Source organism: Manis javanica, chromosome 2 (assembly GCF_040802235.1).
Source record: "Manis javanica isolate MJ-LG chromosome 2, MJ_LKY, whole genome shotgun sequence".
Classification (NCBI taxonomy): Eukaryota; Metazoa; Chordata; class Mammalia; order Pholidota; family Manidae; genus Manis; species Manis javanica.
The window spans coordinates 216,164,565-216,182,557 of record NC_133157.1 but is presented as its reverse complement, the minus strand read 5'-3'; the positions used below and the strand labels follow the sequence as shown (position 1 = coordinate 216,182,557).

Sequence of the window (17,993 nt, the reverse complement as noted above, 5' to 3'; positions counted from 1 at the left end):
TCAAGATCAAAGCCACCCCATGGGCCTCAGATGATATGAGTTTTATTATTTTTTTCCAACTGGATAGTCAGAATCCAAGCTTACCACCATTCAGAGTAAGTTACTGGGGTACTTCTGAGTAAGGAAGGCTTCTTACAGAAGGCTAGAATCTGGCTGGGCAGACTGACACAAGGGGCCACTCCAGCACTCCAGCCCTTGAGTGGTTCCACACTGGCCATTGGAACGGCTACTTCTGATGCAGGAGATAGATGTGCTGGGCTGTGGGCAAAGCTGTGGTGCAGGGAGGCTGAGTTGAGATCTCCACAAGCGCTTTCCAGAGGGAGGCCAGCTCTGCTGACATTTGCTCCTGGAGTAGGGCTTCCTCATATAGGTAGGGCATGAGCAGCAGGACAGTGGGACGCAAAGCACGGGGACGCAGGAGAGCTGGGAAGCAGCCAGGGGGCCAGCAGGTAGATGGTGAGGCTGGAACATAGCTGGGACTTTGGAAAGCAAAAGGAAATCCAAGACATGAGGGCCTTGTGAGCTTTCTGTTTGGGAAGGAGAATGTCATCGGAGGGAATGGAGAACAGCGAAAGGACTTCCAGTTCAGGAGCGACATGATCCCACCCATGTTTGGGATATACTGGAGAGACAGTGGTAGTGTGTGTCCATGGGGACTGGGGGCCAGGAGCAGGCAGAGCTGCCAGAATACTGTCCCAGAATGGTGGGTGAGGACTGAAACAGAACCAGGGCAGAGGGAGAGCTGGACGGATGTGCAGTCTAGTAAGGAAGCAGCATCTCCAGACCTGGAATGACCTGGCTGTGGGGCACAGGGAGGTGAAAGGCAGCAAAGATGAGACCAAGACTCTGGCATGAGGAATAGTGTCAGCAGTTCCCGAACATAGGGAATAGATGCTTGGGTGGAGGTGAGCAAATGAGTTCAATTTGGGACTTTGAGGACAGCATGAAACCTCCAATTGACGGAGATGCTCAGCAAATATTCATGAGGGACCCACAGGTGTCCATCGAGGAGAAGGAGCCTCCCGCACTCCTGCTGAATCCTGCCACCTGCATTCTCTGTTTCCAGTACTTTGTCTTCACTGGGGTTCTGGCCATGGTGACCTGTGCGGTTTTCCTGCGGCTGAACTCCGTCCTGAAGCTGGCTGTCCTGCTGATTATGATCGCCATCTATGCGCTGCTGACAGTGACAATCCACGCAGGTCTCTTTCTGCGCTATGACAACCTGAACCACAGTGGAAAGTAAGTGCCACCACTGCATGCTCAAAAACTGCTCAGCTTTTTGTGGGAAGTAGAATGATTGCGGAAATGATGTAGAGTGACCCAAAGTTGGGGATTGATTGAATATTGACTTGTATCTCTCAACTCAGGTACTCTGTAGCTTACAAGTCTAAGTAAAATCCCTGGTTTTCAGTTTTATCATTTATACTAATACAAATTCATTGATTAATTAAAGTTTGGACTCAATAGTAACAAAATAGTAGATCAAGTCTCCTCCAAACCTAATCATTGATGATTCCTTCAACTTTAGCAGCTCCAAGACTGGCAGGGTCTGATGATAATTTGGCTGTAGCAATATTAATACAGCAGCCACTATGCATTGAGCATCTATTGTGTTCTTTGCATTTTACTATTTTTGTAATGCAAAAATCATAAAATATAACATCTAAGCCTAGATTTGTTGGAGAACAGAGCCTGAGGCAAGGGTGAAGTGCTGATGCAACCCTAGGGCAGTGAGAGTGATGGAAAAAGGAAGTGAGGGGAAAAAGGATGGGAGGCAAATACAGGCTGGTGTCGTATTCTGCTGGTCGTATGAGCTGTGATAAGTTTGAGCTGGTGCCTTGGAAAGTCCACTCAATTGAAATGTCTGTGGATAGGCTGTAGGTGGGGAAAGGTGTCTCAGGATGGAGAAAAGGGGAAGAACTTGTTTGCTGGCTCCTTCCCTTCCCCCTTTCCCATTGGTCACAGTTCACTCTCTCAGTAAACTTCCTGGTGACATCACTTAGCCCCGTCCCTAGTCCGTAGGGAAGCCAGGCCCCATACGTGCAGTATGGAGCATCATCTGAGCTGGAAGGGGTAGAAGGAGCCAGATACAGAGCCCGTGGCTGACTGGCCTCAGGTGTAGGAAGCACATGGGGCTAATTGAGATCAGAACAGATGGCCAACAGTCTGAAAGAAAGATAAGCCGAAGATAATCCAAGTAAGCCTCAAAAAAATGTGCCTGATACTAATAATATGAACATCTATGAACAAACCCCTGAAATAAACCATGCTAATGGTTAGCCATGTTTACGTCTGTTTTTTAAAGGGTAAACTATTTAGATACAGCTGAAGTTCCATTTCCCAGTGTTGTTCCCCTCTCTTTCTCCCAAGGGCCAATGTCTAATGCATTGACTATACATCTTTCCCATCCATGTTTTTTAATGTATATTGTTAGATTTCTATAACAAACTATTTATAGAGTCATTTTGTTGCCATGTGATATTGTATTTTTTAGATACATCTAGGTTGATATCCACAGAGGTAATTCATTTTAGCTGTATATGTACCTATTATATAATACAAACTTTCCAAAATATATTTATCCTCGGACCTATTAATAGACATTTCAGCTGTTATCAGTTAGTTTTCCCTGTTTAAAAAGAACACCTCTAGGACCACTATTGAAAATGTCTCCTGGGGCTTAAATCTAAAAGAACACTTGCTGGATTGTAGGGTATCTGCATTTTCTGCTTTTTAAAAACACTGCCAAATTGTTCTCCAGCATGGCTGACACGATTTCTCTTACCAGCAGTGGCCCTGCTGCCCCTCGTTGTCACCCCCACCACTGTTAGACTTTGAGATTCTTGTCGAACCTATGGGTGTGAGATTCGCCTCCTGGTTTTCATTCGTCAGTCCCTGACCAGGAGGAAGCGCGCGCATCCTTTTGTTTGCTGAGTGAACACTTGCCCTTCCTTTCAGGCGAACTGTCTGGTCACAGTCTTTGCCTGGTTTTCTGTCAGGTTGTTTGCCTTTTTCTTGATGGATTTCAAAAGGTTCTTCATATATTTTAGATACGGTTTGTGTCTGTGATGCGTGCCCGTCATATACTGTATGTACATTACCCTACTTAATCCTCACAGCAACAATCTGAAGAACACAGAGACTCAGAAAGGTCAAACAGTCACCTCCATGCACACGGCCAGTAAATAATAGACCTGGATTCGAACTCAGGTCTTCTTGGCTCCAAAGTCCAACTCTGTAAATACTGCACTCTCTCCTTTTAAATCAAGCTGAAGAATCTCTCACCATATGTCCAGGGCTCAAAGAAAGTCACAGCAGTTTCAAACTGGGTGAGAGGGTCAGTGACAACAAATGGCCCATAGCCAAGCAGACACCAGCACACAAGAGGGCAAAGAGATGTATGAACCAAGTAGGCCACCATTGTGGTAAAAATAAAGATCAAAACATCTAAAGGTATCAAGTCAAAGGGAGCACAGCATTAAAGGAATGAACCGGGGCCTTGGCTTCAATTTCAGACTCTGTTGCATTAAAAAGACACTTCCCATCTCGGACCTCAGTTTATTCCTCAGTACAGTGGAATAATCGTCCTCTGTCCTGGAGCTCTGATATGTCTGGCACTGAGGTGATCAATCTGCTCATTCCCATCCCCCTCCCTCCTCCTTAGGAGAGAGGTTTCTATAATTCCATTTGGAGGTCTTCAGGAAAAGCTGTAGTTAAATTGTCAAGGGGATTCTGCACGTAACCCTAATCCCAAGCTCATTGCTGCTGACATCCAAGTGCTTTTCTCAGCTTCTTCCTGACTCCTGGTCAATTATTGGTCAGTCTTACATTGACTCACGCTTTGCTGTCAACACAATTAAATTTAAAAAGAACAGAAGAGCTGTTTCAGCCTTTCCTCGCAGCTGCATTATAAATCAGCAGCTCGGCCGTGACTGCGGGTCCAGGTGGCAGTCACAGGCTGCTCATGCTGCTGGAGACTCAGCCAACACATTAGGAGCCTGTCGGTTCAAGGGCATTTCAGCCAGTTGTTCCTGGGGGCCAGGTGCTGGGTAATGGAAAGGGCAGAGAACCCTACACAGGGCAGCCTGGCTGCATCTCCATCAAGGTGGTCCCAAATACTTAAGGCTGGCATCTCCCATCTGCTCCTGAGACCCCTTCCATAACAATCCCCCATCTCAGTAGATGACACCTAACCCGAAACAGAAGAGGCACCTTCTGATCAATATCTTATAAATCCCTAGAGATTCATCTTCCCCAACACCCGTTTTAAGAAACACCATATCCTAACACATTTGAGGACAAGTTTAGGAGTTAACCCACTTAGGCTCAGATCCTAGCTCTCCCATCAACCAGCTGTGTGATCCTGAGAAAATTAATTAAAAGTGACAACCAGTCTAAGCACCGTTTTTCTCATCTGTAAAGTGGGGATAATAATAGTTCCTATGTTGTCAGACTATAAGAGACATCAAATGTGATAATGGAAATTTAGCACAAGTCTTTGCATAGAATAAACACTTGATTAATTCTCACAATTATTATTAGATATACCCCCCACCATGCCATAAATGCTGCTATTCTAGAAATACCCTTATTTACATCTCAGGACTGCTGTTGCCTAATTGGTCTCCCAACCCCCACTCTCAAACCACCATTCTCAAAGCCACCAAAGCCATCTGGTCAACTCATTCTCTCTTGGGAAACCCTTAAGGGGCTCTAAGAAGCCAAAAGCTCCAGCTGTTGATCAAAGACTTCAAAGCTCTCCCTAGTCTGGCCCCCACTGACTCCTCCAGTCTAATCCCCTACAACCCCACAGGTCACCCCCTACAGCCTGTATTCTAGCCATGGAAACCAAGGGTTGGTTACCAAATGAGCTTCTGCACACATACTCACCCCTGCCAGGTAGGCCCGTCTCTCTATTTCCAACCATCATTCTCAAGGTCCAGCTCAAGGACACCCTCCTCAGAGCAGGCCTCTTTGATCATTTCTCATTTTCTAATCTGTGCACATGATCTTTTTTTTATCACTGCACTTTTCTCTCTGTGTTGTAATCATTAATTTCCATGTCTTCCTCTTGCATTAAAAAAGGAACTTTTGAGGGCAAGAACCATTACTCATGTTCATATTTTAGCACTTAGCAAGTACCTGGAAGCAGTTGTTCAATTAAATATTTGTTGAATGAAATGGTGAATGAATGGGTGACTGAAAGAAACATTAGCTCATTTGGAATCACGTTACACCATTGATTCACAGTAAATGAAGGGTCATCTATCCATAACCCCTATGATTTTCTTTGCTCACTATTGCCCTTAAACCCTGTGTTCCCCAACCTGTAAGCACAGTTCACTTTGGGGCTTAAGTATCCTACCTTTGCTGTGGGCTTTGCTAGGCCCTGCAGATTCACAGAGGAATAAGACATTTCCATCTTTAAGGAGCTTAGAGACAAGCAATCCCAAATAAGTAAGTGCATGTAGGAGGGCATGGTAGCTACTGAAAAAGTGTCACTGAGATCCAGATTGATAGCCAGCCTTCACCATTTGCTAGATCTGTGAACTGGAGTGAATCGTTTAACATGTGAGCCTCAGTTCCTTCTTTACTAGAACAGGGGTAGGGGTTTCTTAATTGTTGATAGGACAATGAATACAGGAAGTGTATGTAAAGTATTATTGCAGGAATGACATATAATAAGCACTTAGAAAAGGCAGTCATAAAATTATGACAACAGAATAAAGGATAAATTCACTCTGTCTGGTTCCTTCTGGGATTCATGTGGGAAAATGGGAACTAATAGCTAGACTAAAAACTTGGCATCAGATGCATCAGTGGCTGAAGCTCTGAACTTGGAGTCTGAGGTGTGAATTCTCATCCTGGCTCTGAAAGAAATCAGCTGTGTGACCTTGAGCACATGACTTCTGTCCAAACCTCAGTCTTCTACCTGTAAAATAAAGAGCCTGCGATGAATATTATCTTATATATGATACACAGAATAGAATGGATCCACCCAACAAACATTGTAAAGTATTTAATTACGTGGAATTATCTGCATAATATATACTAAGTGCAAAAGTAGGCTACAAAACAGTATGAACCAAATATTCCTAAATTCGTAAACATGTTCTTGTGCAGAGGAAAAGGAAATAACATTTAGCTGGCTCCAAAATATTAGCCATTGTTTTCTCTGGGTGGTAGGCTTAAGGACAATTTTTATTTTCTTATTTGTGAATTCTTATTAGCCTCCAAATTCACTACAATTGTATGAATACTTCTGTGATGAGTAACACTCCAATTGAATATTAATTTTTATGAGACATTAGCTAAGATGACCCTAAAGATTGTTATGGCCCCAAGAATGACATTATTCCATGTTTTAACTTAATTTTGCCCTTTTCTAATAGCACAGGGAGATGGTAATTTTAAATCAGTGATTTTATTAGTATAAATAAATGAGTTCAAAATGTTGTTGGTTTTAAGTCTCTGCTACCCAATATCAAGCAAAGCATAATTTCCTATAGATTCCAGCCATTTGGCTCTCTTGGGAAGTTCTTCAAAGAATCAAGAAGCTACAAAAAAAAAAAATCTTTCTGAATTCAAATTACAGTTCTTTGTGGATGTCCCTTGGTCTGGCTTACTTGCTCTGCATATTTTGCATTCTTTACTCAGGCTGTATTTACTCCACCTGAAATACATCCTAAAGACTCACTGACTGTTCGTCATAATTTTCTTTTACTGTTCTTCTGATTTAGCTTGATCTAATTATCCCCACTTTTGGTCAACCACTGCTTTTGAAATGATTCACGAGGTACTTAGGTTTTCTCTTAAAAGTATGTTTTAAGTGATATTTCGTTGGACTTTCAAAAGTCTTCTACATCATAAAGAAAAGATGTCTGGTCAGAGCAGAAGCCTGGGTGAACCTACAAGGAGCTGAACAGAGGGCATGTCCTACTCAAACAAAGCCATGTGAATGAGGGCTTTGTTTAAAGCACCAGCACCAGGAGCAAAATCATGTGCCAGCTTTTAAACCAACTACCTACACAAGATCTGTATGTTGTACCTATTAAGCCCATCTTTTCCTCCTGAAGTTGTCCTTTAAGACAGCTCTTCAGTGTTCCCTGAACATCATGCCTGGGTTTCTTTCTGGTCCCATGTATTCCCATGGCAACAAGGCTGTATCTTACTGTGGCGTGTATTGTGTTATGAAATGATCTATTTGATCCTTTCCTTTATTGGACTGTTTCAAAGGCAAAGCAATGTACCATCTTCATTTCTATATCTCAGTTTGTGCCTGGCACAACTGATGTTCAATATTTATTTGCTTTTCTATGGCTAGGAAGAAAAAAAACACAATAATGAGGATCATTTATTATTAGCATTTTATCTATAAGGAAAAGCAGACAGAACAAGGATTCACAAATCTGAGCATGCATCTGTGGGTTCCAACCCACAGAGTTCCTCGTCTCTGGGGTTCCCATGTGCACGGAGTCTCCCCAAGAGAAAGCACACTTCCATTCCTAAGTCTCCATTCTCCCTGCAGAGCTGCACCCGCCTGGCTCTGTTCGCACTGGGAGGGTCTGTTAGCATAAAGCTAGATGAGAAGCCTGCCTCGGCAGCTGGGTTCATGCCCCCGTTTCCCCGAGCCCCGTGCTACTCCTGCTGGTTTCCAGTGAGACTAGAGAAGGGGAAGCTGGAGATGCTCGCTGTGCCCCTCCTCCTAACCCACCACCTCTCGTCTGTGATGGCCCCACTGTGCCCTGGAGCCACATCAGAGTTAAGTTACTTCAGAGCGAATTCAGAGTATGTGTGTGCTTGTGGTTGGGTGGCCACAAAACAAGGGAATGACCTGATCTGGTTCTAGTAATACAAAAATATTCTGGGCACCACGCAGAAAATGGATTGTAAAGGCTAAGGCAAGGAGGTCAGGAAGCGACGGTGGCTGCACGCAGGTGGCCGAGGAAGAGATGGAGAGGAGTAGGTGACTACGGATATATGTTGGGAGAAGAGTAAACAGAATTTGGAGATTGGAGTGGTGAGGACTGATCCCTGGTTTTGTTTCCGTTTTTGTCTCAGGCACCTGGGTGATGGGTGAAGGGGCGTGGCCTGAGATGAAGGAACCTGGGGCCAGGGAGTGTCGGAAAGCCAGCCACAAGGTCCACAGAGATGATCTGTCTTGGCTGTTTTTATTTTGAGTTTTCTTCTCTAGCTAATGGAAGCCTGTCAAGGAAACTGTTCACTTCCACAAGCCGCCTGTGCCCATTTCCAAAGCCTGACGTGTTTCTTCCAAACCCTTTGCCTCCTGGCCTAGTGTGTCCTTCATGCTGAACCAGAATGGAAGACAGAGCACATTTGGAATAAAATTAGGGACTGCACGGTCCTCTTCTGAATTCCTGCAGTGGCTGAAAGTCACATCAGTGTTTAAATATACATCTGCTGCTGACCATCTTCAGCTCCGTCCTCTGGAGAGCCCAGGCCAGGCCCGGTCAGCAGCACCACGGCTTGTACCCCCACAGAGACTGAATGGAGGGTCGGGGGTTCCCTCCAGGTGGAAATGACACAAAGGGAACAGAGGCTTTATTAAAAAATATAAGCATCAATACGGGGGTTACAATAGTGTCTGACTCATAGAATTGTTATAAGAATTTTATGAGAATTGAGATGGGGTTACAGCAGTGTCCAACACATAGAATTGATATAAGAATTTTAAAAATTGATGGAAGAATTAACTCGCAGAATTGATTTGAGAATCTAAGTGTGAAAACACTTTGAACAGGGGGCCACACATAGCGAGTGGTACATGCCTGTCTCTTAGCTAAGGTGACATCTGAAAATAACTAAGGGATCCTTGTCTTCACACGGGTACATGGGTATTTGAGATGAGAAAGTATAAAAGCTCTTTGAAACCTAGAAAAAGTGTTCTGCCAATGGAAGGCATTATTATTAATGCAAGTACATAGTCTAAATACCAGACTCTAGATTCTTCCATGAGGTATGACTCTAGTGACGTCATACTCTTGGGAGTTATCTGATTTCTGAATTAGCCCAGGTGACCCCGGGGAGCAGCCCCTATTACACAGGAGATGCTCAAAAGACATCTGCTTCTTTCTTTCCATCCCTATCCTTTCTGAACCTGTTTCCTAAAGAGCCTCCGTGAAGGACCTCCATGATTGTCAGTAACCACGCCACCATTTGCCTTTCTTCTTCCAACAGAGATTTCCTGGGGACGAAGGAGGCATCGCTGCTGCTCATGGTCATGTTCCTCCTTGCTGTGTTCTACCATGGACGGCAGGTACTCCAGCATTTTGCTCTAGCCGCCTTCAGGTACCTGGCATTTCCCACGAAACTAGCTTGCAGGTCTCCACTCTCTTTGCAGAAAATGACTATTAGCTGTTGGCAACAAGTTGTGATCCTTAAAGAGTCAATTCCCAGCAAAGACTACTTAATAAGAAACTGAACTGGAGAAGATGATTTGGCAAGCAAGGGGCTTTTAATACCCTTTAGGTGTATCTCTTTGAAAGAGACCATTGTTATATTAAAAAAAAAAAAAAAGCTTTCAATTTCAGCTAGAAGCAAACTGGGATCCCTACCAGTTCCATTGCCTGGATAAAATCATTCCTATGGAAGTTGTGTGCTGTACCAGGTAAGCTTGCAGGTTTGAGGATCAACTGAGCCAGGGTTCTAATCCCACCTCTGCCTCTCAGAAGTTTGTGACCTTGGGAAAATTATCTATCTCCCTGAGCAGCAATTTCCTTACCTCTAAAATAAAATAGTAATACCTAAATAAAACCGCTTTGAAGAACTGAGATTATTGTGTGCAGCACGCTGCCTTATGTATATCATTACTTATGTGTGCTCAGTAGATCAAGTACCTGCCATATTGATGCCACTTCCTATGAGCCTCTACTCTGCCAGGGTCTGGGGTGGGCACTGTGGATAGCACTATGCAGAGCCCCATCCTTGGCCCTAAAGTTTCTACTCTCCCAGAGGAGAGCAGACCCTAAATAATGCAATGGGGTACATGCTGTTTGGGAATCAGGCGGTCCAAAGACTTCACAAGTCAGAGGAGCAAGAAATTACTCTGCATGGGAACATTATGCCAGGCCTCCCCCAAGAGGTGTCACTGGCTGCCACCCGTAGGACACCACCAGGAATGCAGCAGTCCCCTGGGGAGGTTTTTCATGTGGTGGTAGAGCCAGGCCCTGCAGCTTTACTGCCCTGCCCTGCATTCCGGTCCATCTGTCTTTGGTCTGTGTGCACTTCAGAAAAAAGTAGCCAGAAAAAGAGAAAAACAAAACAAGGGGACTGTCAGCTAGAACAGAAATAGAAACATATCACTGAGAAATCACCATGGAAACATGGAGGTAACAAACCCTGAGAAACCAGGGATGAAACATCCCCAAGCCCCAAGAACCTAGAGACATATAGATAAAGTTAATGGTAATAAAGGGGGAGGGTAAAGTGCAGTCAAGGGGGAAAAAGAAGAGTAATATAAAATTTATATTTTTATAAATTATATTCCCAAAGATATAATATAAAAATTATATTCCCAAAGATGGGGGAAAGAGCTAATACGTATCAGGTGCCTACTACGTGCCTGGTATAGCCCTTCTCTTATCTCAATCCTCTCAGCAGCCTGGACTGGTAGTCATCATCAGTCTGTTTAATGGATAAAGGAAGTCATACTGCTCAGCTAGCAAATGAGAGAACCAGAATTCAAACCCAGATCTGTCTCCAAAGCACACCCTTTCTGCATTATCTTGACTGGAGATAGTTGGAAAGAAGTTGTCAGCACACCCATATAATGGCCCAGGGCATTCAATCCCGCAGGATGACTTTGCCTTGCTTATAAATCTTAGCTGAATTTATGGTGGAACATAAGGCAAATGTCAAAGTCTAGGCATTTCCAGGACTGCTATCGTCTTTCTAGCTGTCTGTGAGAGCTACGGTTATATATTCCATGTCTAGGTGGCCTGTAGTTACAGCAGACTCCCTAGTCTGACATGGAAATGACAATCCATTGGAGGGCCATTAAGACAGAATCAGACAAGGCAGCCCCCCAAAAACACATGCACACACTCCATTAGGCAGGGTTCACACCGACAAGACAAATCTGAGAGAGCTAAGAGGAAGCAGGTTCAGAGTGAGAGTCCTCATTCCAAAAGCAGGATGCGCCTGTCTCCTCTGTCACCCGAGGGAATTACTCTGTGCCCTGTCACCACCCTTCCCTCACCGCTTTCACCTTTAGTGTATCCTGCTCTCCACTGGCCCTGGGAGGGCAATGACCTAGTCCCGGAAGGTTATGTGTAAGAGTATATATAGCACACTGAGGGTCTGGGCACTTGAGTGACATCTGATATTTTTCCCTTTTGTTGTTAATGTCCAAAAGGCTCTGAAATTACATAATCACATCCCATAATAGTAGCAGTTAAGGTATGAGCTTTGAGCAGGGTAGAAGTATTCAAATATTCAAATCTAAACTCAGCCACTTACTGATGTGTGACCTTCAGCAATTTACTTAACTTTCTGAGTCTGTTTTCCCACTTATAAAATGGGTATATGAATAAAAGGCTCTAGTTCATGAGGTTGTTGTTATGTGAGAATATAATTATAATATACTTATCCAAGTGGTTATCCCATTGAATAAGTTCTCAAAAATCATGAGCTATTACTATTTTACTTTGAAAACAGACCTCTGAGACAAACAGGGAGGGTTATTATTACCCATGTGGTCTGAAAGGTGGAGCAGAGACACAGGTTACCTGAGGTTTCAGACAATACAGAAAACCAGACAGAAACAGGAGAAATGGAACCCCAGTGCTCCAGCTCTGGGTCTGTTCTCTTTCTGTCTGGTAGAGGGGGTTTTCCGTGGGAATGCATCCCTTCCGGGTCATCTACCTACAGTTTCCATCAGGTGTTTGTTCATCTGACTGTCTGTCCACTCCTGGATTTGCCGCCTGCTTGCACCAGTTTCCTTGTGTGGCTAGAGGCTCTCTGCTTTTATTAAAAGCTGAGTAATGCCTATTGATGCCTGGTGTGCAGCAGCAGCCTGCTGGGAGCATGTGTAATTATACATCTTCAGAGAGATGGAGGCAGTTATGTAACTGAATAATTGGGGAATTTCATCTTGCACATATGTGGAAGCGATCTGCCAAGCACTTCCTCCCCCAGGCAGGTGAACATCCTGGACACTTAGCAGGGAGAACAGTTGGGCACCTCCCACCTCATGCCTGGTTCATTTGCAGCCCCAAGGGCTGGGCTTTGCCTCGGTGTCTCCCTTTATAGCAGAGGAAGCCACACCTGCACACGGAACAGAGCTGAATGAGACCATGTCTCCAGTCACTTACTTATAGGTCTGATAAAAGCAGGCATGGGGACTGGGTGGCATAGAAGGAAAGACCCAAGCCAGAACCAAATATTCTTAAGTTTGAGTCCCAGCAATGTCACTGAGACATGGGTGGCCTTGAGAGACTCAAGCTCCCAGAGCTGCCCTTTTTGTACCTACAAAATGAGAAGGGTGATAGTTACCTATTGAGAGTTGAAGGATGGCTGACTAAAGTCATGTGCATATGGTGTAGGGGTGAAAGGTCACAGCATGGAGTCAAAATGCTCTGGGTTCAAAATGAGCCTCTCTTTGTGAGGCATTGGGCAACTGACTTCACCTAACTATGCCTCCACTTCCTCAGCTGTGAAATGCGGATAACAAAGTTGCCTACCTTGTTGAGTTGCTGTGTCATTAAATGCACTTCAATATACGGGAAGTGCTCAGAACAGGGCCTGGTCCAAGGCCAGAGCTCGGCCAGTGTCAGCCTCCCTGTGTGATAAGAGCCTGGCACAACACATGAACGACCTGTATTCATTCCCCGGGTACTCTTTTCATACACCTCATGCCCCAATGGTTTGGTAAAAATCAGAAAAGAGAGCACACTTCCACAGCAGCTGGCATTTTTTGAGCAAATGCTAAAGATGTTTCACTCTCAAAAACTCAGTGCCTGTGCACTGAATTCTCTCCACATCTGTGTTGAAAGACGTCTCTCCTTTTATGTACTCTCCCATCATCACTGAGGTGCGTAAACCAAAGGCAGATGCTGAGTTACACTCATCTTCATATGCCCAGCAACTTGCACATAGTGGGTGCACTATATCATTAGTAAACTGAAGAGGAATACTTACCCTCCCTGGAGGTTTAATAATATGCAATGCCTGCCTTCATGAGGTTTGCTTTGTCTAGTCCCTGGACTAGAGCATCTCATTATGAACATGCCTTCAATGCAGGGACATGCAGTCACCTGGCAGAAATGCAAAGCATGTTCCTCTCTTGTACCTGGAAAAGTCTTGCTGAGACAATTTCCAGCACTCCAGGTTTCCCTACCCATGTTTCTGAGCTGAATTCAGTTAGATAAGAGTATTTCAAAGGAAAAGAATTAAAAAATTATTTCCTACTTCAACTAAGCATTCATTTTTAAGGGGGAAAATGAAACATTTTATTTGAAAATAGTGGAGAAAATACTGTCCGGCAACTTGACAGTTCAAAACTTGATGCTCTTGAATCTGGGGGAAAAAAATTAAAGCACAGCTTTGGTCTGGCTTTATCCACAGATGCCTCACATTATAGTAATACCTTGTAAATCCACATTTTAGACATTTCAGAATTCTTTGGCATGCATCATACAATTTGGTCCATATAATAGATCTATATATTAATCCATGTCTACTGAGTTAGACATAATGGGGGCAATCATCCTTATGTCTTAGAAGGGGAACCAAAATATAAGAAGTTGAGTGACTTTCTCAGTGTTACACAGCAAAGCAGTCAAGACTAGAATTCTTTTATACAACCTACGGCCTCCACTCATTTTTTTTCTTAAGAAAATTTTGAACATAATAAAGTATATAAAATAGTCTAATGATCCCACAGTTTCAGCAATCAACTCATGTCATGTCTTTTTATCAATAGCCCTATTCATTTTGCTCATTGCTCCTTCATTTGCTTCAATTATTTGAAGCAAATTCCAGATGTCCCATCATTTTATCTGTTACTATTTCAACATGCATCTAAAAGACAGAGAATTGTAACCTGATCACAGCACTATTAACACACCTTAAAAGAGAAAATAGTAATTCTTGAACATTGTCAAACCTCTAGACAGTGTTTTAACTTCTTAATTTGTTTATATTTCTTTTTTAGTTTGTTTGAATTCAAATCTGAGTCCACATACTGCCATTGGTTGAGGTGTCTATGTCTTATTAAACTTTAGGATCACCCTCCATCTTTTTTTGTTTGTTTGCAGTACTTGTGAGAGTCATCTGATGTCTAAGTTCCCCAGTCTAGAATTTGTTGTTCACATCCTCTGAGGTATTTAGCACATTCCTCTGTCCTTTGTTTGTCCTGCCTTTATAGTTAAGTCTAGAAATTTGGTGAATTTCAAGTTCAATATTTTTCTGCAAAAATGTGTTATCAGTTGGTTTTGTGAGTTACCATTAAGAGGCATGTAATGTCTGCTTGTCTCTGTGTTTGATGTCAAAGCTATTGATAACAATATATGGATCTATATTATTTTATAGGTGGTGTATCTCAATACTATCAATGCTCCATCATTAACTAGGTAGAATACATTTTTAAAGTGAACCTTGTGCTCGCCAACTATTTGTTACCCCCAAGCACAGCTCATAAAGCAAAGGCAGGAGAAACACTTAGTTCCTTCCCTATAAATTTGTTCATTTATAGGTTTCTTAATAAATTTGTTTCTGAGCATCATCCAGGGGTGATCAATGAGGTTTTCTGGGTTTTTTTTAACTTTTTTTTTTGGTATCATTAATCTACAATTACATGAAGAACATTATGTTTACTAGACTCCTCCCTTCACCAAGGCCCCCCGACACACCCCATTGCAGTCACTGTCCATCAGCGTAGTAAGATGCTTTAGACTCACTACTTGTCTTCTCTGTGTTGTACAGCCCTCCCCATGCCCCCCCCACATTACACATGCTAATTGTAATGCCCCCTTTCTTTTTCTCACCCTTATCCCTCCAGTCCCACCCATCCTTCCCAGTCTCTTTCCCTTTGGTAATTGTTAGTCCATTCTTGGGTTCTGTGATTCTGCTGCTGTTTTGTTCCTTCAGTTTTTCTTTGTTCTTATACTCCACAGATGAGTGAAATCATTTGGTACATGTCTTTCTCCCCTTGGCTTATTTCACTGAGCATAATACCCTCTAGCTCCATCCATGTTGTTGCAAATGGTAGAATTTGTTTTCTTCTTATGGCTGAATAATATTCCATTGTGTATATGTACCACATCTTCTTTATCCATTCATCTACTGATGAACACTTAGGTTCCTTCCATTTCTTGGCTATTGTAAATAGTGCTGCGATAAACATAGGGGTGCATCTGTCTTTTTCAAACTGGGCTGCTGCATTCTTAGGGTAAATTCCTAGAAGTGGAATTCCTGGGTCAAATGGTATTTCTATTTTGAGCATTCTGAGGAATCTCCATACTGCTTTCCACAATGGTTGAACTAATTTACATTCCCACCAGCAGTGTAGGAGGGTTCCCCTTTCTCCACAACCTCGTCAACATTTGTTGTTGTTTGTCTTTTGGATGGTGGCAGTCCTTACTGGTGTGAGGTGATATCTCATTGTGGTTTTAATTTGCATTTCTCTGATGACAAGCAATTGGAGCATCTTTTCATGTATCTGTTGGCCATCTGAATTTCTTCTTTAAAGAACTGTCTGTTCAGCTCCTCTGCCCATTTTTTAATCGGATTATTTGCTTTTTGTTTGTTGAAGTGTGTGAGCTCTTTATGTATTTTGGAGAGTTTTTGTTTTTTAAGTGTCATTATGAATTTATACATTCTAACATATTTCCTGTGTTCCAATCCATAGCACATTATTCTTATTAAAGCTCAACTCATCACATCTTTGACAAGTGGGAGCCTATTTGGGATGGCTTCTCAGTCCTTTGTCCTAATCCCAATCATTTTTGGTAGTCTTCTTTCCTTCTGATATGAAAAGACATTCCAGATTTGTGCTTTTTCTGCCCTAAACTTCAGCCATTTCTGCAAATATCACTTCTGTAGGAACTGATATGTTGAATCCACAGTCTGGACACTGGGAGTACTCACTGCTACTCTATTTTCCTTGTTTCTAGGCTTTGATTTCAGTGGGCAGAACTAGGGAATTATATATATCATAAGGGCATTATGATACTTCCACACCAGAGTCAAGACCATAGACTTTTGACTTAATCCCATCAGTCTTACGTTTGCATCTCCCCTTTCTTTCCCCAGAGTTCCAGCTCTCCATGACGCCCACGCGATTACTCATTTGCTTTCTCCTGCAATTCACACAATAGTCCCAGAATAATAACACAAACACCACCACCTACAATATGATCATTGTAAACACTTTGAAGGTTCTTTATGAGCTCCTTTTATCCTGACTGTTTCTCTTTATCAAATGTGTCATCAAATTATTATGTTAAAGACATTGGGACCAGCTCCTGTGTGGCTATACATGTAAGTTCATTTGTTTGGTTGGTTGCTTGGTTGGTTTTAGAGTTTTTTTTAATCTATTTAGTTTTGTAATTAAGGAAAATATTTCCATGATTCAGAAATCAGACTTATAAAATAAGACATAGTTTTAAAAGTTTTCATTTTACCCCTATTCCTCCACCTTCTTCCCTCCCTTCCTCATCTCATTGATAATGAGTTTTATAAAGGTTTTTTAACTTCTTACTTTTTATACTTCAAGTTTCCAATAAGTAAATTAAGATTATGCACACATAATACACATATGTGGCAGGAGAGAGGTAGGTATCCCCCTTTCTTAGCTCATACCACTCTCCATCAAAAACAGTCCATCAAAGTGTAGAGAAATAATCTTCATTTCTTTTTATAGCTGTAGACGATAGTTTATTCCACCAACAAAATGACCGCTTGATCATTTCCAGCTTTTGCTATTAGAAATTCTGTTGAATGACCAACTCTGGGCTTCTGTCTTGTCACGCTTTTGCCGTCCACTGAGACTTTCACATCACACAGAGAAAGGAAACTAGCAGAATGTGTTAAGCCCTTGAATTCAGGGCATCTAACCATGTGTATGACAGGGCAGCGTATTGTTCATTTCAACAATTAAAGACTGAAATCATGGCATCCCAAAGGTGTGGTAAATACGGTTTGTGAGACTCTTTCCAATGCAGAGGAAATGAGGACAGAGGGAACTAATGTGACAAGGAGCCCACCGCGAGCCACGTGCCACCTCCACCCCTTCCTAAATGATTCCTATTCCGGTCTGGTGTGGCCACTGGGGGTCATGAGATAAGGAAACTGAAATGAAGCCACTAAGCCGGTGTACAGTGTTTGGATGTGAGACCAGGACTCTAAACCACATTTAGCCCAACTAAAGCCATGATCCTGCCATTATTAGCTCATTCATTTCTTCCTCTCAGCTAGGTGATTAAGAGCTCAGGCTCTGGGATTAGACTGGGAACTTAGGTTCCAAGCCTGGTTTCCCCACTTAGCCATGTTTGCTTTAACTCACTCCTCTGTACAATAAGGATTGGTAATAAAACCTTCTGTTAGGGCCATTATTGTGTAGATGAAAGGACTGAGTATATGTATATGTCTTAGAACAAGAGCTGGTGCATAATAAGCACCATCTAAGTGTTAGCTGGCTTTATTTTGTAACTTATTTGTTGAGTCAACAAATATTGCTGGAACACTGGCCCCATGCTCCATGGTAAGGATACAACGTGGAGCAGGTGCGAGGGCCGCTGGCCTCGGAGCCCCTGCACTGCAGTGGAGGACGCAGGTGCTATCAGATAATCCCGCACACCACTGCAAACTCACGGGGGCCAGAATGCCAGCCAGGAGGGGACGCAGGGACACAGGGAAATGTAATCGTCCTCCCATCTCTTGGTGGCAGGCAAAATGCCTCCCCAAATGTTCAGCTCAGTCTCTGTCTCATTGGTGAAGGGTTCCAGAGTAGCCTTCTTCACCTCCCACGGGTG

General features: G+C 43.0%; 1 protein-coding gene across 3 annotated transcripts in view; it reads left to right on the top strand.

Moving 5' to 3' along the window:
• ADCY8 (adenylate cyclase 8) overlaps positions 1-17,993 on the top strand; it is a 215,351-nt gene that overhangs the window by 176,043 nt on the left and 21,315 nt on the right. For all 3 annotated transcript variants that reach the window (XM_017661201.3, XM_017661200.3, XM_017661198.3), the window contains 2 exons: positions 1,067-1,239; positions 9,199-9,277. In XM_017661201.3, the coding sequence (XP_017516690.1) occupies positions 1,067-1,239; positions 9,199-9,277 (252 nt within the window). The remainder of the gene's footprint in view (positions 1-1,066; positions 1,240-9,198; positions 9,278-17,993) is intronic.